At 41.6% G+C, this 21195-nt stretch overlaps 1 protein-coding gene and 1 pseudogene across 1 annotated transcript; one reads left to right on the forward strand and one right to left on the reverse strand.

The window, feature by feature from the left end:
• Window positions 1-96: 96 nt before the first annotated feature.
• On the forward strand, window positions 97-11558 carry LOC149834233 (U-box domain-containing protein 17-like; annotated as a pseudogene).
• A 1439-nt stretch (window positions 11559-12997) lies between these two features.
• Window positions 12998-15563, reverse strand: LOC149834234 (COBRA-like protein 10). Its single transcript, XM_090009317.1, has 2 exons — window positions 15026-15563; window positions 12998-14421 (listed from the first exon to the last, which is right to left on the reverse strand). The coding sequence occupies exons 1-2, from the start codon at window positions 15561-15563 to the stop codon at window positions 12998-13000; spliced, it is 1962 nt and encodes a 653-aa protein (XP_089865443.1).
• Between the last annotated feature and the right edge of the window lie 5632 nt (window positions 15564-21195).

A 21195-nucleotide genomic window follows, 5' to 3' on the forward strand; every position in this document is an offset into this window, starting at 1 on the left:
GTAGTGTGAGCCCATAACCCAATGTTAACATAAAATCAGTGGAGAACACAGCTTACTAGAAGTTGTCATGGTTGATATGATGAAACTTGGATAGACATGGGTGGTCAGCATTCTCCTCAGCCAATCGACGCCCTCGATGAGTCTAGGCCGTCAGGTCGAATGGTGAACAGGATGGGCGCAGATCAGGTAATGCTGAACATGAGCGTTTTTGCTCATGCGGACATCGTGGCTGTCCATTTGTATTTTGGATGAATGCCACATGGTTTTGTTGACTTTTGAGCTTTTTAAAATGCAAACCGAATGGCCATGATGTCAGCATGAGCAAAAATGCTCATGTTCAACATGACTTGATCCGCTTCCGAGCAGGAACCTTGAACTTAAAAAGAAATCATCTAAATAGTCCTCATCAAGCTACCATGGATCTTCTTATATAGTGGAAGAAGAGTGAGGGTTACATGAATGACATTCATGCAACTTAAACCTTTCACACTCTCGTAAATGTCTTGGTGTGCCCTATGTCAAACCGGGTGACATCTGGTTAGACTTGATCCAAAAAGGTCCAACAAAATCATAAACTTGATACGGTCAAATCCCAATTTCTGTGGGACAGCCAGTGTTCAGGTGATCCACGTCAAACATCAACGTCAACGTCAACGTCAACGTCCATGGTCTTGCAAGGCACAACGGTAAAGCAAATATAATCCAATTAATAATTGTATTCAGATTCAATATGTAGATTTTCATCTGAATCTGAAACCGACTATCTTCCATAGAGTTTATCTGATTAGTTAATTGGATCCGGGTTTATTATTTCTTTCCCATCCAAATCTGAATATGATTAATCTGAAACCAAATCCGGCATGTTTATATCCTTAGAGAGAGTCTGCATGTAAAACTGGCATGTTAACGCACGGTTTAGCTTTGATAACTAATCAGGTAAGAATCCATTTAGTCCGATTTGATAAAGTAAATGACATCATTCTTGCACAAACCGGATTAGGATTCAGTATAGAATTTTACAACTAAATCCAAATTAGACAAATTTACAAATCAAATTACATATCCCATTAGCTATTCAGATCAGGAATCAGTACAAGCTTGTGCCATCCAAATGAGGATCCGATTGCGAGTCCAAAGGTGCTTCAGTAATGCTTAGTTCCAACCCGAATCCGACCCATTTTATATCAGCCAAGCCAGTCCAAAGCTAAAGCCCAAGCTAAGCCTAGCCGTTTAAGAAGGCGGCACGAGAATAAGACGTTGCCATTACTTGACGTCACCACTGTGTAGGCTTCATCATATATATATATATATATATATATATATATATATATATATATATATATATATATATATATATATATATATATATATATAGAGAGAGAGAGAGAGAGAGAGAGAGAGAGAGAGAGAGAGGATCAACATTGCCACTTATGAAGATCAACAAAATGTTGAACCCATGAACCGAACAATATAAAAAACAAAACTAAAAATATAGAGAAATAAAAAGCTAAAGAAAAAGAAACTACAGACAGATAGCGACAGACAACAAAGCTAAGCTCAATCAGGATCTGCTGGATTAGAAGAAACCACCGATGAGTGAACGTTGTTCAGAGGGAAGGAGAGGTCTTTAAGATGCATACGTAGAATCGCATATACATCAACCAGGATTTTATGGATAAGATTATTAAAGACGGTCGAAATTTCAGAAAGTAGCATCATTGCCTGCCCTCTAAACAAACCACCAAGTAGTAAGCAACCACGTCTTCCAGATCAGTCTCCACCGCTTGCATTGTCTAATTCCAATAGGGCTCAGGAGCAGATCAAGCGCAAAAGACTCTTCTTTGACAATTATGTCCGGAGATCTCCACGTCCTATTAAATAGGATCACAGAGATTGGGCAGAACCAGAATAAATGAGAAGTAGTTTCTTCAGTAGCTTGACAAAGCACACACCGGCTAGGTAACTGAAAGCCCAACTTCTTTAAATAACTATGAGTCTGAACCCTATCATACAAAATTAACCAAGTCAAGACCCGAGATCTTGGAGAAGGGCCCTTAGCCAATAACACACACTCAGGTAACCAGTCAGCCCTTGGGAGGGGCAATGATCTATACACTTTGTGGGTGTGGAACGCACCATTTGGCGCAATCGCTCATTGCAACCACTGATCGTAATTTTTCGTATCCCCAATTTGATCTCTGAATAACGATAAGGCTCTCAAGTGTGAGATCGCCAATCCCTGGGTTCCATGACGAAAAAGAGATAAATCCGGAACACTATATTTAACATGAAGCAAACGAGCACATGGAGAACCTGGTTGATGGACCATCCAACATTGCTTGGCCATAAGAGCAATACTCCTTTGTCTTGGAGCAAAAACACCTAAGCCAGCCATATGTCTAGGTAACACCACCGTTCGCCAACCAACCAAATGGAGCTTACTTTGAAGTTGACACCCAGACTAAAGAAAATCCACCATTAAACGACAAATTTGCTTCTCCACACCCACAGGCATCACAAACATTGACATGAAGAGTTTAAGAATAGAAGAAAGAACATGTCTGATTAAAGTCAGACGACCAGCGATGGAGAGATAAGACGCCTGCCACGAAAAAAGTTTGTTTTTCACTTTTTGAATAGTTGGAGCCCAAACAACGGAAGAAAGGTGCTTCACTTGTAATGGCAGACCCAAATACATCATCGGCAACTTAGAGATTGCGTAATTAAAAATCTGCTAACCCGCTGCAAGCATAAAAGACTCAACATTAAAAATAGTAAGAGAGCATTTGATATCATTTAGGAAAAGCCCAGAAAGAAAAAGAAAGAACTAGAGAATAAGCTTGAATCTAAGCATCTGTTGCACGTTTGCTCGCCCAAAAATAATCATATCATCAGCATTAATAAGAATATGGTCCGAGAAATCTGGAACATCTAAAGGATCTATCTGGCGCTTCTCCGCAGCACGTTTAAGCAACATCACGAGACCCTCAGCAATGACATTGAACAACAAAGGTGAGAGAGGGCAACCTTGCCTTAATCCACGCCCCAACTTGATCTGGCCACCTCTAATGTCGTTAATCTTAATCATGGCCTGAGCATTAGAGACCAATTCCCTCATCCACCTAGAAAAATGATGAACGATGCCAAAATTGAATAACATTTGAAATAAGAAGGGGCAATGCACAAAATCAAAGGCTTTATGAAAATCTAATTTAAGGAAAAAATAGGGCTGACCACTAAGATGTAAGGAGTTAATGACTTTAGAGGCCAAGACAAATGAACGGTGAATCCTTTTGTTGTGGATAAAGGTGAACTGAGAGTTCAAAAATATTTGGTGAGCCACGGCCAACTCGACCTCGAATCTGTCTCTCTCTCTCTCTCATAGGTCCGATAAAGTCTGACAAGGAATTGGCCAGCGACGACCACCGGCGGAGCTTGGTCCAGGAGGCCGTGGACCTGGCGGTATCTGGCGACCCAGAATCGGAGGTGCAAGCAGTGATGGAAATCCGATGACTCACCAAGACATCAGCGAGGTATCGTCGCGTGTTTGCTGAGGCAGGCACGATCGATCCGCTCGTTAGGATGCTCGCCTCCCCGATGGACGACTCCAAGGAGGCCGTGCTCCTCACCATCCTCAATCTCGCCGCCAAAGACGAGAGGTGTGAGTCCCTTCTTTTCCCTTTTTTCCTCTTTTTTTCGTTGGGATAATTAGAGGGGAGGTTGCTTTTTAGAAGTAACGCGAAGTTCGTTAATAACGGAATTTATACGTGCATTCTTTTCAGGTAGATTGATTAGCGAATAACAATTAAGTAGTTAATTTTAGCTTTTTTTAAATATCGTATGTTATCGAATCCGTTAATTTCCTGTCTAAATATGTCTTCGGTGGGATTTAACATTTTCTCCTTTTTTGTTTTTATTTTCTTTTAGTATTTTGGGTTTTCTGTTTCTCTTAGTTGATTATGGTAGACTAGGAATTGGCGTGTTAACTTTTTTTTTGTTTTAATGTGGAGCTGCCGTTTATTATCCGTTTAAATACGTTTGAGATGGGATTTTACCTTTTTTTTTCTTTTGGTATTTCTCCTTTTCTTTTCTATTTTCTTTTGATTTTGTTATTTTTCTGTTATTTCTCCAGGTTGGTTTGAGGTTATTTATTTCCTTTTATTAATTTATTTTCTTTCTCTCTTTTCCCAACTCCTCTTTGGATTGGACTGGGGAAAATAATTTCTTTGTAGGGGGGGAGACGCAAACTCTCTTTTTATTCAAATGGGTTTTGTTGATTCTCCATTATCTTCAGTAGGGATGGCATTGGACGGGTAGGGGACAAGGTCTCCACCCCTGCCCTGTCTCAAAATCCGAACCTCCATCCCTGCACGATTTTGGATTTTAACCACCATCCCCGTTTCATGTTCTCCCTTCTGGGTTCAAATGGGGCGGGGCCCATTTCTCCTCAGTCCATTGCCATCCCTAAAGAAGGATTGGGGATGGGGTGAGACAGGATGGAGAAAAGGGTAAGTCCCTCGCTTCCATCCCCACACGGGTTTTGAATTTAACCTTCATCACCGTTTCATGTCCTCCATCCTCGGTCCAAACAGGGCCCCATTTTCCCCGTTCCACTGTCATCCCTAATCTTCAGCTAGAGTCATTAAATTGCCGGAAGTACTAATGCTTTAAATATGTTTTTTTGAAATATGGTGCATTAGTTAAAACACCCCCTAATAACAAGCTTAAATGCATGGCCATGCTTTTCCCTTTCAAACAACAACAACAACTACGCCTTCATCCCAAAACAATTGGGGTCAGCGATATGAACCAAAAAAGAAATTCATTTTGGGTCTTCCACATGAATCCTTTTCCTCCAATCATTTCTATCCAATGCCATGTCCTCGGTGAGGTTCAAAGCATTCATATCCTTTCCTATCATCTCCATCCAAGTCTTCCTAGGCCTACCCCGACCTCTTTTAACTAATATATTTTCCCATTTCTCCAACCTTCTAACTGGAGCATCATTAGGTCTTCGCCGAATATGTCCAAACCACCGTAAACGATTCTCTTGCATCTTATTTTCAATGGGTGCAACACCTACCTTCTTACGTATCTCCTCGTTCTGAATCTTATCTTTTATTGTATTTCCACACATCCATCTAAGCATCCGCATCTCAGCTACACTCATTTTTTGAATATGATGTCTCTTGGCAGCCCAACATTTCGTACCATATAGTAAAGCGGGTCTAATAGTCGTCCTATAAAACTTTCCCTTCAACCGCAATGGCATTCTACGATCGCACAGCACTCCAGTTGCACTTTTCCATTTCATTCACCCAACCTTTATCCTATGATTTACATCTCCATCAATTTCTCCATACTTTTGAATGATGGATCCCAAATATTTGAAATAATCATTCACCGGTATTTCTTGCTCACCAAGCTTCACTACACTCCCATCACTACTTCGTTGCTTACTAAACCGACATTCCATATATTCAGTCTTACTCTTACTCAACTTAAAACCTCTAGCTTCCAATGTTTGTCTCCATAATTCTAACTTAGCATTAACCCCAGCTCTAGACTCATCAATCAAAACAATATAATCAGCAAACAACATACACCACGGTACATTTTCTTGAATTGATCTCGTAAGCTCATCCATCACTATCGCAAATAGGAAAGGGCTTAAAGCAGATCCTTGATGTAACTCAACCGTTATCGGAAAATTGGTTGTCACCCCTCCACAAGTGCGGACATTGGTTACTACATCTTCATACATATCTTTAATTATACTAATGTACTTGAGAGAAACACCTTTCTTCATCATTGTCCACTAGAGAACGTCCCTAGGTACTCTATCATATGCCTTCTCTAAATCAATAAAAACCATATGCAAATCTTTGTTCCTCTCTCTATATCTTTCAATAAGTTGTTTAAGAAGACGTATAGCTTCCATAGTTGATCTTTCAGGCATAAAACCAAATTGATTCTCCGATATCATGACAACCTTCCTCAACCTAGACTCAATCACCCTCTCCCAAAGTTTCATAGTATGACTCATGAGTTTTATACCACGATAGTTTGTGCAATCTTGTATATCACCCTTATTCTTATATAAAGGCACCAAAGTACTCTTCCTCCACTCATTAGGCATCTTATTTGTTCGCCAAATCAAGTTAAAAAGATTTGTCAACCATTCTAAACCTTTCTCTCCCAAGCATTTCGAAGCCTCGATAGGTATACCATCTGGGCCAACTGCCCTTCTTGATTTCATTTTCTTCAAAGCCTCTGCAATTTCTTTCTTTTGAATCTTGCGCATGAAGTCACGATTTATCTCATGAAAAGGAATGGAGAAGTCTCCAAGATCTTGAGCATGACTATCATTAAATAGCTTATCAAAATAATCTTTCCATCTCTCCTTAATCTCCTCATCTTTGACTAAAACCCTTTGCGTTTCATCTTTGATACATCTAACCATACCCAAATCCCTCGATTTCCTATCTCTCATCTTTGCAAGCCTATAAATATCCTTCTCGCCTTCTTTGGTATCCAACTTGTCATAAACCTCCTTATATACCTTAGCCCTCGCGTTTCGAACTACTTTTTTAGCTTCCTTCTTTGCTATCATATACTTCTCCAAATTCTCATTATCACGACTCTTACTTAGATTTATATAACACTCTCTTTTAACCTTAATAGCTAATTTGACATCCTTGTTCCACCATGATGTATCCTTACCTAGTGGTGCACCGCCTTTAGACTCACCCAATACCTCCTTAGCCACTTTTCTCATGCCACCCGCTATCTTATTCCACATTGATTCTGAATCCTCCTCGAGACACCAATCAACTTCCTTAATTACCTGCTCTACAAACATTTCTTGTTTAGCTCATTTCAGTGCCCACCACTTAATTCTAGGATCTATCCTATGTCTATCCCTTTTGCGGCATTGTCTAATTCTAAGATCTAAAATTAAGACTCTATGTTGTGTAGCTACACTTTCTCCCGGTATAACCTTACAATCGATGCAACAACCCCTATCTCTCTTTCTAAGTAGGAAAAAATCTATCTGACTCGTATTAACCCCACTTTTAAATGTTACTAGGTGAGACTCCCTCTTCCTAAACCAAGTGTTTGCTAAGATCATATCATAGGACAAACAAAAATCTAAAATCCTTTCTCCACTTTCATTTCTTTCTCCTATACCATAGCCTCCATGGATACTCTCAAATCCATCCCTACTAATGCCTACATGTCCATTAAGGTCACCGCCGGTGAAAAGCTTTTCTTCATAAGATATCACTTGTACTACTACATCTAAATCTTTCCAAAATTGATGCTTAATGGAATCATCTAAACCTACTTGAGGTGCATAAACACTAATAATATTAATAATATCTGTACCTAATACTAATTTAATAAGTAAAATTCTATCACCCTTCCTACGAACCTCAACTACATTATCTATAAACTGACGACTCATAACAATCCCTACTCCATTCCTATTCCTATTTATTCCTGTATACCAAATCTTATATCCCCAAGGTTTTATCACTTTTGCTTTCTTACCTACCCATTTGGTCTCTTGTAGACATAAAATATCAATTTTTCTCCTACACATAACATCTACTAACTCCTACACATAAAATATCAATGCTTTTCCCTTTATTTTTTAAATATTTTTTGTTTCTTTTTTTTTTCTTTTTTTTTCAGGAGTAACCCCTTGTCAGGATTACAGCGTTAGGGAAATGGAATTTCAGATTCCAAAACTGGGATTGTTTACACTAACGATCTCGTGTTTGGATTCCTAGAAAGTATGGCTAAGGGTTTTCAAGTTTTGAGCAGTGAAATCCCATATCCATGATCTTGGATTCCAAGTAGCTCGGACATAAATGCCTTTGTTCCAATCATAGTGATAAATATCGCAAGATTTATGAAAATCTCGCTATAATATCGCGAGAAATTGCCTGAAAGTTTAAAATGACAATTTCTCGCAAGATTTTCAAAATATCGTGAGATTTATGAAAAAACATAAATACCGTTATTTAAATGTGATATTTACGTTTTAAACGGCTATTTATCACAAAAAAGTGTATTTTTATTTTTAAATAATTTTTATTAATATTTTCTTAAAAAATAAATTATATATTTTTTAATTGCCGAGATTTTGCCAAAAAATGCAAGATTTATGAAAAAAATTCAATTGCTCGCGAGTTTTTGAAAAATGAGAAATTGCCGTTTAAAACGTTTGTCACTATGGTTCCAATCACGTATTTGGGGTATTCAATGTCTTAGGAAATCCAACTTCCGCTGAATTATAAGTCTGCTGTCTATCCAAACACCCTCCTACATTTCCTTTATCGTTTTGCACTTTTCATCTTATCTCTTTTTTCTTTTTCTTTTCCCCTTTATCCCCTGAATCGGTCGGTCATCTGTGATCCAACTTATGTGGGTTTGGGTAATGGATCTCATGCTGAAATGTGTTGGGTCAAGCCGGATCTGCTCAGAACCTAGTCAACCGAGTGTTTTCTGATAACATCTCAGTGTAGGGAAAGATAAACCAGGAAAGAGAGGAAAGCCAGAGGCCGAGAGAGTCAGAAACCCGCATCAAAATCCGGGGGAGGAGATCCAGTTCGTCGAGTCTCTGGGTCGGAGCTGTGTTACTTACATGGGATCCACTATAGGATTACTGTGGAGGGTTGTTGAAGTTTGGTTAACCTAACAACAGTTACCAACTCCTGTTGTTTTCTAATTATACTGTGACATATATGACCATGTAATTAATGGATCCACATGACTGGTTGAACAGTCTGAGTTGCTACGTCACAAAGATACCGGTACCACCCTACAACTCGAATCCGACACGTCAATTCGAAATTCTTTTGAACAAGAGGATACACCCACACGGATCTTTCATTTTTTCTATTTAATAGAAAATATCCTTGATATTTTTAGCATTTTTATTGAAATATTATTAAAAAACATTAAAATAATGTCTGGGTCAGAGTCATGTCATCACTTCATAGTGTGTCTGACTCGTGTCATTCATGATACTGCCACTGAATGACGTGTTCCTGTTATTCTTTTTCTTTGCAAGACTTAGTACAAGTTTGGATCAAGAATGAAGGGCATGAAACAGAGATAAAGGTTAAAATCAAAACCTGTGTGGGATGGACTTATGCGTTTCCCCGCCCTGTCTCCGATCCCCATTAGTAAAATAATTAAAATATCCTTCGACAGTTCGACCTCCTTTAGAGATGACAGTGGATCAGGGGAAAACGGGATCCCATCTCGCCTCGCCCGGTTTAGACCGGAGATGGAGGACATGAAACGGGAATAGAGGTGAGGATGAAGGTTAAAATCAAAACCCGTGCTAGAATGAAAGCCAGGATGGAGGGCAGAATTTTGAGATGGGGCGGGGATGGAGACCTTGTCCCCTGCATTCAACCCGGTCCACTGCCATCCCTATATTGGACTTGCCATAATAATGCAAGTAATTGATGTATGGTCCCATCTCTTGGGGCAGTCCCATTGATCACCACAAGTCTTTAACTTACCTCTTTCAAGGTGGTTATGCTGCACATGGCCTAAAGGTGGTACAGATAGTTCCTTTTGTAGACAAGGAGCTCTTATAGCTCCATATGCCATTGCTGGAGTTTAGCTTATTGAGTTGGAAATTTTGAGAAGACATACACTATATTTATGTGGTTTGGCACTTAGGTCTACATTAACGGGCAAAAGAGGAGTAAAAATCCAGTAACAAGATGTGAGGAAATACAGAGCTCTCACAATTATAAATCTCTAATACACCCTAAACTCTCATACCCAACTCTCAAAATAAGGCGGCCATATATATGACGAAGGGCATAAAACCCTAACTGGTACTAAAGAAAAAATTACAAAACTAGGTAAGTTCATACAATGAGAGCTCCGCCCCAGCACCAACGGAGGGGTGTGTGGTTTTTGGTCTTTGCCCTAATAGCCCGATCCTTCCACTACCACCACAAACCCCAATTGAAATTTATGTTGTACAATCACCACAATATTTTTGGATTGGGCTATGGATTGGAGCGGGTCCAAAATTCAAGACACCTACAACAATTTTTGAAACAGAAAGCTCTATGTCTTCAAAACATTTCAGAAATGCCAAAGAAATTTATGGGATTTTCCATTTTAAAGAAAATGAGTTTCCTTTTTTGGGAACACGTTTCCCTTTCATGGGATACAAGTTTCCAATATTTTGGTTTTATTCGTCTATTATGTTATTAAGGTTTTTCTTCTTAAACATTTTGCATGCATTCTTCAGTCATTTTCCAATTCATTTTTCGATTAGTTGCCCAACTGTTTCTTGTTTCACATGCGCCTAAAGAACTTTATTTTCTGTTTCTGTTTCCCGTTTCCGTTTTCCTTCCTGGCAACCTTAGATTAAAGTAATTAAAAACTAATATTATGTCTGTATCCTGGAGGACTAAATATGAGGTTTTGGGTAATATGTATATTTGCATAAATCTGCCACATTTGGCCCCAACTCCTTAGCTAAGAAAGCAGCACACAGTTTCTTTCCGGATAAAAAGAGAATAGAAAGAGAAAGAACCATCTATGGGGTATAATTCAATTGCCTTTTATATACTTGTAGTTATGGGTCCGCAGGTTGTATGAATTAATTAATTTTTATTACTGGCATTTTATGGTAGTTTAACGAATGCATTTACGAGAGAGAGAGTTCTACTTTCACATCTGATTTGTTTTCTTATATTGTCTTCTGCAGGAACAAGATTGCAGTTGTAGATGCAGGTGCACTTGAACCAATCATTGCTTTCTTGCAGTTAGAGAGTTCAAACTTGAGCGAGCATGCAACCGCTGCACTTCTCACTCTCTCTGCCTCCACTACAACCAAACCTATAATCTCTGCTTATGGAGCTATACCTCTCTTGGTTGACATGATAAAAAATGGTAGTCAACAGGCCAAGACTGATGCTCTTATGGCAGTATGCAATCTCTCAACACATCCTGATAACCTTTACAAGATCCTCTCGTCCAAGCCTGTCCCCCCTCTTCTCGACATGCTTAAAATCATCAAGAAATCCTCAAAAACAGCTGAAAAATGTAGTGGCCTATTAGAATCTTTATCAGATTTTGAAGAGGGGGGGATGGCAATAATGGAAGAAGAAGGTGGATTGCTAACAATGGTGGAACTCATAGAAGACGGGTCACTTCGAAGCAGGGAGAACTCTGTTGGGGCTCTCTTGAAGATGTGTGAGAGTGATGGGTGTAGATTCAGGGAGGCCATACTGAACGAAGGGGTCATTCCTGGTCGCCTTCAGATGACAGTCCAGGGAACACCAAGATCACAGAGGAAAGCAAGGTTGCTACTGGGGTTGCTGAGGAACTCTTCTTCTGGTAGTGATAGGGAGGAAGAAGGCTATGTGGGGGGTCACTTGAGCAAGGAGGAAGGTGATAAAGCAAGGAAGATGTTGGCTGAGATGGTACAAGTGAGCATGGAGCAGAGCCTGAGGCATCTGCAGTTGAGGGCTTTGGTTGGCCCCACCGGTGACTTGCCTTTGGCTAACTGAGAAGTGTTTGTTTTCCCTCCCTCTTTTCTTTTGTTATAGGTGTTGTTTTTCATAGGGAGAAAGGATGTCATGCCAGTCCAGGCCTTAGCGGTAACAGGTGACTGGTTCGTTGATTTGTGAATAATGTATGCATTCAATTGCATGGATTTGTGTAATATACTTTGAAAGAGTAAAAAATTCTTCTGCAGACTTGGTGATTACATGTGAATAGAGAAAAATGTAACTATGGCTGGTTTCCTGTCTGTCATTTGTTAGAAATATGAGTTGTGGAGTTGTTGCATACAAGAGTATATGGTCTAGTCAGTTTTGTGTGGACTATGTGCCTATTCTTTAGATTCTATCTTGTCTGGTCTTGGTATTGTAGTTGCCTTAACAATTTATCCGAAGTATTTCTACTGTGGTCAAGTGCTATGTCACATGCATATACGGCTGTGGATACGTGTATACGGCCATTTTTATGAAGTTCTCAATACGACTAGTATACAAGGGGACAATATATGGGGGCAAAAAATCGTGCGACATAGGTCAAGTGGGAAGTATTCAACAGAAATCTTAAACGTGAAGGTAGAGATACATAACGTTGAAACCATTAATAGTGGCAAAGTAAAAGAGATGGAATCCCTTAACAAAGAAACATGACTCACAAGGCCAAGCCAGTGTGCGTGGGATACAGTTTGATGACAATGATGATAATTACAAATTTGCCAAACTAGAGACATAAAAATGGATCAGATTCAGCAAGCATGATCCATATTGCCAAACTAATTGCCCATAATTGACCAAATTATCAAGGGGTTTTATTAATGAACAATTGAGGTTTGTACAACCATCAATTCCAATGTCATATGCAATGTTCTCGGAAACAGCATTCTTATTATGTGTGTGCATGTGTTGGCATGCGTGTGCATGCTCGTGCATTGTTGGGCTTTTTTTATTCATGCTGGTTTATTAATTTTCATGTATGTGGGTGTTCATTTATGTGCATGCTTTAAGCATCAAATGACATCTACTTTTCTCTAAACAACAAATAACAACCACTTTGTCTAATAAAGATAATCTAAGACAAAATTAATGAATCATGAAACCATATGGATAATATATCTTCTTTTACATGAAAAACTTTGAGAGCCCAAGCCTTTGTATTGAGATGTTCCTATTAGAGGTGTAATCATCTTTGTACAGGGTTTCAAAAATGCTCAATTTTTTCCTGAGAGCCTTCATGCATCTTCAAAATGCTCTGGAATGAAGAACCAACTCCACTATCCCAGATAGTATGGATTTTCTAATGGCAGCATTCAATAAAGTAATTCGTGGTGTTAAAGTTTATCTGTGTGACCATGTTGCACTGAAAAAATTATCTAATAATGGATCAAGCTTGCCATGAGAATATCACAGAACCAGTAGCAAGGATACAAAGCAAAGTGTGTTCCCATACATCATCAGCAGAGCTGATCCATTGACAGCACGAATGCCATAATTGTGAGCAAAATTAAGGCAAGTATGCTAACAGCAGATCGATGGCCAGCACCAATTGGAAATTCTGTTGGAAGTGAACACTCCTCTCCATTAAAGTATATTTTATAGGGAAATCCATCTCCAGCCACAACATTAATACCTGGTGTTAATTTCTTATTGAAGGAGATTACCGATTGCTGCTTACCAGGTACAGGGGGATTGATGTCCGGGTTGGTACCATTTGTTTCTCCCATCAGATAGTTCAATCCAGGAAATCCTTGAATGAATACAGTGTCGTTACGCCCCTCCATTCTTGTCCCATTGAAGGAGTACACTTTCTCAAAACCAGGAAATGCCTTTTTCATTTGGAAGGCAACGAACCAATTGGCAAAATTATACTGTTCCCAGTTGAATAGGGTGATTCTTGATGTCCATCCGGTTCTGTAGTCTGAGAAGATGTGCCAATTGATGCTCACACCACAGTTATCACCACAGGGCATGGGGTTTGGTACATGGTAGTGCTTTATTTTAGCCCAAGCTTTTGCCTTCACTGTTCTGTTATCAAATGGAACAAGTAGTGCTTCATATGGAAGAAGCAGTGGAGATGCATTTGGATTGCAAACAGGGTTGGAATCTGCAGGGCAGCCGCAGGCACATGTGTTGCATGGGATCACAGAGTCATTGTAATAAGCTGAGAAAGAAACACAGCAGCGCGACTGTGACTTCTTTGGCCTTGTTATATTGCAGACAATCTGCCAAGTTGCAACTGCAGGGGTCTTGGACATCAAGCCACTTGGATCAGGAAACTGTGTTGGGTTTACCCTGATTGGAGCTCCGCAATGATAATCCGGATTGAGGACTCCATTGATCTTCCAGTGTTGAGGAGGGTATAAAGCTGTTCGATTCAAATCAGGGGGCATTTTGAAAACTTGTAGCTGGAATGCAGCTTGTGACTTGCTTGGATCCATGGTAGATGGCAGCAGAGTCCCATTTCGACAGCAATTTGGAATCCGACCAATATTTGTGTCATTGTATCTTTCAGGTGGAAGGTCTGCTATTATGGGTCTCTTTTGACAGTTCATTACAGGGGTGAAATCAAAACTCTGGTAATAATTTGATTGAGCTCCATAGAGGCAATCTGAGATATCCTTCGAGAGAGTGTAAGCTCCCTTCATGCTGTAAATGAATTCACCTCTCATCCATTCCCATGTCAGATTCCAATTGTCAAGTCGACCCAACGGGTTATTGTTCGAAATGGACACCTGGGCTAGATAGTTTCCTGCATATGCCTGGAGGATATCGTAGTATATAGCGAGATCACCATTCTGCCGAGGTAGAAACTTGCCTTCTACGTGCTTCTTAGCCTTGAATTTGGGGTCTCTAGTGCAGCACACATGCATCTCGCTTCCTGCATATGGTTTTGTCAAGGAAAAAGTTAGATTTCCTTGATGCAGACAGCCCAGATTACTCTAATTAGTAATTATGAAAAAGATCAAATGAAAAGAGAGAAACGAATGAAATGAAAGACCTTGTGACTAGAGAAACAAGAATGGTTCTGTGATTTTTGAAAGCTATTGGTACATGTACAAATGTATAAGTGCTACAACTGTTCATTCCATGATCATGCGACAGAAGACTAAAACGCTCAATGCTTGTTTCAGACGGTTGTTTTTAATGGCACTGCACAAAAGCTTATTCTTGTTTCATCAATGAAAAGATCACATGGTATATAATTTCTGAAATATACACCAACATTTGTTGTCCTTCAATGAATTGCAGAACAAAAAAGGGAAATTGTAATGAAATCATGCAAGTGAGATTTTTCTTTTTAATCTTCGTGATCATGTGATGACTTTCTTGGTCGATCTAACAGAGCACATTTTTATCAATGAAAGCTCATTTGAGCTATTTACACGAAACTGTAAGTCAGCCAATATGGAATCTAATACTGGAAATGCGCACACTCATCCAATTTACGTGAGTACAGCATCCAATGTGTCAATACTACTTACTGTGGCGGGTCGGAGCAGGGCACTTGTAACCATCGTTAGCCAAGCGAATTGTTTTCGGCATTGGAGTCGCAGGAGGCCTAACTCCAAACATGGTGCCCTTGATATCGATCTGCACCCTAATTTGCGACAAATCACCTGCAGTTTCAATCGCAGTCTTTAGATCCGTTTGCGGGAAACCAGACAAGTACGTCCCGTTCCCCACATGAGCCGGGAAATCCGATCCATCCATGAGCACGGCCTGATCTGCGGAGACAAGGATCTCGTCATGTTGGAAACCGATAAACATCTTCCATGACTTGAGCTCCTCGGCCCCGGCATTGAGTATGGTTGCAGTGGCCTGGAATGCATAAGCCTGAGCCGAGGCATTCTTAACATGGGGAAACTCCTTCCATCTAGAGAGAAAAGCGTACGAAAGGTATATGCCATTGCAGTTGCTTTCGGCCGGAGATAGCTCAGTATCATCTCCGAAATCTTGTGAGCTCGCGAAGGTGGCACCACAAACCAACAGAAAGTGAATCAAAAGCCCACGAATTCCCATTCTTCCCATCAATTCACCAGGTATTGGTGTCTCTTTCTTGCAGGGAATTTCGTGGATACCTTTGATTTTTGACTAGAAAACCTTCTTAAACATCTGGTATGCGTTTTGGTTTGCAATGCAACTTTTTTGTTTCTGTTTCTGATTGTCCTTTGCTGATTCAAAACGCCTTCAGACAGGGATCCTTGGCCGTGTGGGGTCACAGCAGAGAGGAGAAGGTCTGCAAGAGAATGGTTAAGGGAGGGAGGTAGAGGGGTCTTCTGGCATAGACTGAGTCCCTCAAACCTCCTCCTCTGGAAGCCCGACAAGGCAGGATAACTAACAGCAGGAGGTGCGTTGGTTTTGAATTTAAACTGTGGGTGGAGTTTTGATGGCCAGAGAGAAACGGTTACATTTGACACTTGGTTGGTTGGGGAGATTTTCATTCACCCGCCAACATTTTGGACTATTTCTTGAAACCCTCTTTCATTGAATTACAATTATACGGTAGTTAGTCTATGAGTCCATATTCAATGAGAGTTTAGGCAGCGCTGTAGGTTAAAATGGCCTGACTCGGATCTTAATTGGATCCATCTTCCTGGTTTTTGGCCGTCCATGAAGATGGATTCTCACTTTGTTTCTTCTTTCGAATTTCAGGTGTACTGCTGAGATATTGGCATGCGGGTGACACCTCGTCCCCTACACATTGATTGTGTAAACTTCTGTTATATTATTACCAATCAATGAATTATTGCACACCTGTTGCACCTGATCACCCACCATCCGCAAGGCCTAAGAGTATCTGATCAGGTGCAGCAGCACACTAAAAAATGTGCATTCACATTGCACCTGATGCTCCCTGGTAGTCTGTAGTCTTAGTCAATAATAATCTGTTGGGCCGCAACCCTAACAGGCTGTACAACGGATGATGGAGGCTGACCAGGTGCATCGGCACAAATGCAATGTGATTGCACCTGATCCTGCCTGGTTAGGTGGGTTGGCTTAAGGCAACAGATCGGATGGGAGCCACAAGGGCTCTGTAGATGGGTTGGCTTAAGGCTTTCAAGTTGAAGCAGGTTGAGAGTTTGATATCATTGATGTGCATCGGATACTAACTCAGGTCCATAGTCAACGTGGCCCACAACGGGTTGTTTAAACCTTAGCAGAGGTTTCTCCATGTTAAAAAAAAAAAAGAAAAGAAGAGAAGGATTTTCAGTTGTTCAAAATCATTTCATGCCCTAATTGTGGGAAGCTATTTTCTTCTCTAAGGAGGGTGAAGTTCCCTACAACTCTAGCCCCCCAGGAATCGCGACGTTCCTTGGGGGCAATTGCTTGAAGTTGACAGCCATACGAGGGCCATGAAACGTTGTACATTTGCACGCATATGCGTATCTGTTTCCTTGAATTTTGTATCCAAAAGTCACCTAGAGATCTCTATCCTCAACCGACCGACCTTCACCCAGGAGATTATCTACCAACAGTGAAGCAAGTTCTGTCCCATGTGGGGGTCGATGAAACACTCGACGATGACGTGCTCGATGCGTCGTGAAGCTGCGGCCACAAAGAACGAACCATCCCTCAGGATGAGTGGACACAGGTGAAATTACATTGCCGTGTCAAGCCCACCCAAGGTCGGCCCCATCAACCGAACCAGCCAAACTGGTTTTCTGCGCTTGAACATGATTCACCTGTGATCGATTTATTCAGGGCAGGCACAAGACAACTCCATGGAGGTTGAAAACCGTCCCATGGAACTGTAGAGAAATTAAGATAACAAAAAATATGCGAAAGTAATATAGGATCTAACAAAGGCACAATCAAATCACAACACAAGGGTTTACGTGGTTCGGTCAACATGACCTACATCCACGGGGCACGAAGAGAATAATCTACTATAATAAAAGTAGAGAGTACAATGTAGAGAGTACAACGTCCAATAGCTTGCCCAAAGCTAAAGATAATAACAACAAAGAAATCACAGGAAGAAATGAATACAAGATTACCTCTCGGGTGCACAACCTGAGTCAAAGCCCACACCACAACCAACACCTCTCTCTGAGGATCAATGCGTGGTGACAAACCTTCTTCCTTCATTTTCTTCTTTCTACTCTCGTTCTCTCACTTCTTCTTTCTCTGAACACTGCACACAGCCACTCTACCCTTCTCCTTCCAACACACAGCCTCTGCACCCCTATTTATTGATGACATAGAGTCTTCTAGATATGAACCTTCTAGAAGTGAGCCTTCTAGACTCATTCCAGAAACTGAAGGGGTTTTAACCCTTCAACTTCCTACATTAATAGGAGTTAGGTGGCTATTCCACTTCCCCACATCATTAATGAGGGGATAGGGCTAACCCTTCAACTTCTCCTGCATTAATGAGAAGTGGGTGATAGGGCTGGACCCAACAAGAACAACATATCGGTGATGCTCAGATGGTTGAACCATTCACCACTCCGTCTCTATCGAAGATTGCATTTCATGTGGAACCAAGGAAAACCGGCCAGCAATCTCATCCACCGGCGGCCGTCCCAGCCACTTCGGCAGTTACGCAAAAGTAGGGTAACTGCCCCCCACCACGAACGGTTATAGTGGTAGCCCACGTGGCACCCCCGTTGAAGATTGGGGACCAGTCAGCGTTAACCAACGTCTAGGCTAGAGTTCAGGGCCCACCAAAGTCGACTTCCCCTCGCACGTCAGATGGAATATCGACTCTCCTTGTTAATTGGGAGGACTGCACCAAAGTTTTACATTTGCTGAAAATCTGGCCCCCGGACGACCTTGGTTCCTCGACCGTGTCCCTTTCCAATGAACCGTCCACAGCTCGCCGACAATACAAAGCCGGGGCTTTCAACTACTCACGGCATCCCCCACATGCAATCAACTCTAGCCAACCTTCGATTTGTTCGGAACGACTACAGCGCAGGCGTGGTCTCTTCTCAATTAAAGTGAAACCGACGATGGGCGTCTCTTCAAGTGAACCTCCTGATTTGGCTATTGTCGCTGATAAACACTAGTGTAACATGGAACCAGACGGGGTTCCTTTGATGTAATTATGTTTATAATTTAATAATAAACAGGTAGGGGTCTGCCTAACCCCAGCTCTCTCTCAAAAAAAAAAGAAAAAAGAAAAGAAAAGAAGACGAGATGGAGACATGGCTCATGCATCTTTGATAAAACTAAGGTGTGCTTGTTGGGTAGTGCAGTATGAAATATAAGATTCATCTCTTGCACCCCCACAATTGGCCGAGTAGTTTGCAAAGTACCTGAGCCCTCAAAACACAAAACATGTCCCTTGTGCTGCCCTTACATGCCACCTCTGTGTGGCAGACGTAGGTAACAATGTAGAGAGTGGACTGAACATAGCTGCAAATTCGAAAATCACTAAAGATAACAGTGGTTTTCTCTTGAAATGTATCAAATAGAAATGTGATATTGGAAAAATGCTGGTATCTCTTGACATAACAATGATTTTCTCCTAAAAACCCTAAAACATATTAGCAATTATGCAGATCACTGGTATGCTTATAGATTCATAAAAAACATTGTTAATGATCTATTGTGTGCGGGACGTGACATGAGAGATACGTGTTGGCTTTTGGGAACCTGAATACCTTGTTAAGTACACAGGGCTGATCACTGGATTTGCTTTGAATATATACATACACTAGTCTCTCTCTCTCTCTCTCTCTCTCTCTCTCTCTCTCTCTCTCTCTCTCTCTCTCTCTACGGGAAGAAGAAGAAGAACAAAAAGCACAAGGATCGAGCGTTCACACATTTGCAGTCGATCGAGTTCCACAGAAGAAGCTGCTTGCGAGGGAAATCAATCGAGCGTTTTGGGTCAACAAAGGAGTTGTGTCACACGTATGCAGTCGATCAAGAGAAACCTACCACTCAGATCAATTTCTATCCTTAGGGCCATCGCGGGTTAGGGTTCTATCATGGGTTCATCTTCGGTGACTCCCCTGGCGATCCGGCTTGTGAGAAAAATAGGGTTTCCACCAACAATCCTACGTGGGTCCTACGTCCGCTACGTCTCTCTCTCTCTCTAAAGCGTGTTAGCCTGCTGTTGTGGGGCCATCTCTAGCGACTTCCCCTAAGAGCAAGAAAACACAACAATCCTACTAGGTTTCCTCCTGCAATCCGATACAACTCCCCATCAGTGTTGTGTCTCTCTCTACCCCTTCTCTTCTGCAGCGGGTTTAGGCTCCTGCTATGGGGTCATGTCCGACAACCTTCCCGATGATCAAGTGAGTGGGTTTCATCTGACCATCTGATGCAGCTCTCCACCTCCACTGCCCTGTTTTCGTCTCCATCAGCGTCACCGGACTCAGGCAACCAAGCTAGGGAGTCCTCCAATGAGTGGACCACCAGCTGCAATCGCCCACCACCCCTCAGGCAACAAGTTATTTAGTGTTTTGGGGTTTCATTACTGCTGAAAAGGGCCATCGACAGCAGATCCTCAGTCCTTTGGAAATTTGGGGGTTGCATCGCCCTCGCTCACACGTCGTGCTCCACCCCTAGATCGACCTCTGACTACAACCGTCCTCCACGCCTCTGGCAGCCAGGTGCTCTCTCTCTCTCTCTCCCCTTTCTTCCTAATGAGTCGCTTGTCGCGTGTTTTCTGGGGTCTTGCTTCCGATCGCTCTTTGGGAGCAAATCAGCGAGCCCTCTATATCATTCAGGATGCTCTTAATGACTGGGGCACAACATTCCCCCTCCGATAATGGGGTTTCGATGTCGACCTACTGTTCAGACTCAAGCATCGATTATTTTTCAATCTCTCAGAGGTATTCGGTTCATGCCTGGATGCGGGCTCTCTTCATATCTCGAACATCAGGAAATTTATCCGTGCCATTAGGAAGGAGCCTCTCGAAACCTGTTCTGTCATGGCGCTACTTGACCCGCCTTTTTTTTTCGAGAGCTTCCGCGTTGGGTCACTGATCGGAGCTGACAACAGGTCTCGTCTCCATGACAATGCTCTTTCTGTGTCCTTCACATAAGATCTCAGTTGTGTCGCGCTAAACTGAGAGATTGGTGGTGCGCATCATGTTTCTCTCTAAATTTTTAAAAATGCTTTGATTGCCATAGGTGTAGTTCCTCTTTCCTTGCTCGTCATCATCCGTTTTGGAAGCGAAGTCGAACAAATGTTCCTCACCACCATTCAACCGAGAAGCCTCTTGACTCCCACAATTCTTTTGTGTTGGGGAGCCACTTCGTCTGTCAGAGTGCTAAGCGACCTCCATGACGTACTTTTTTTTTGTCATGGGTGCAGATTGAAGATCTTCAGGAGCCAAAGATTTCTTTTCATGCCATCAAGATTGAGACTATCTGGGTCCCAGTCCGGCTATCTCATGCTCTGCCCAGGCAGTTCACCGGAAAATCCTTTTCGACTATGGTTTCAGCTATATCGTCTCCATCTCCTGCGTACGCTGCCAAACCCAGCACGTCTGTTCGACTTCTCGTATCTTGCTTTCAACAGTCATCGAATGTGCGGCTGAGGGGGCCCGAGAAATTTGTCGCAGTTAATTTTGATTATTATCCTACTGGTGATAAGTCCATCATTATTCTCCATGCTCAGGCTCATCATGGTTTCTTTGTCAGTGACTCTGTGCTTTACACGACTAGCGCCCCTTTCCAAGCTGGATTGGCGACT

This window comes from Nuphar pumila, chromosome 6 (genome assembly GCF_984573655.1).
Source record: "Nuphar pumila chromosome 6, dmNupPumi1.hap1.1, whole genome shotgun sequence".
Lineage (NCBI taxonomy): Eukaryota > Viridiplantae > Streptophyta > Magnoliopsida > Nymphaeales > Nymphaeaceae > Nuphar > Nuphar pumila.

What these genes read in the sequence shown, in the direction of transcription:
- LOC149834234 (XM_090009317.1), bottom strand. Translation starts at nt 15,563, where the DNA reads ATGGGAATTCGTGGGCTTTTGATTCACTTTCTGTTGGTTTGTGGTGCC. An exon ending in CCCTGCTCCGACCCGCCACA is followed by an intron (nt 14,422 to 15,025) that starts GTAAGTAGTATT and finishes AACCATATGCAG; the next exon opens with GAAGCGAGATGCATGTGTGC.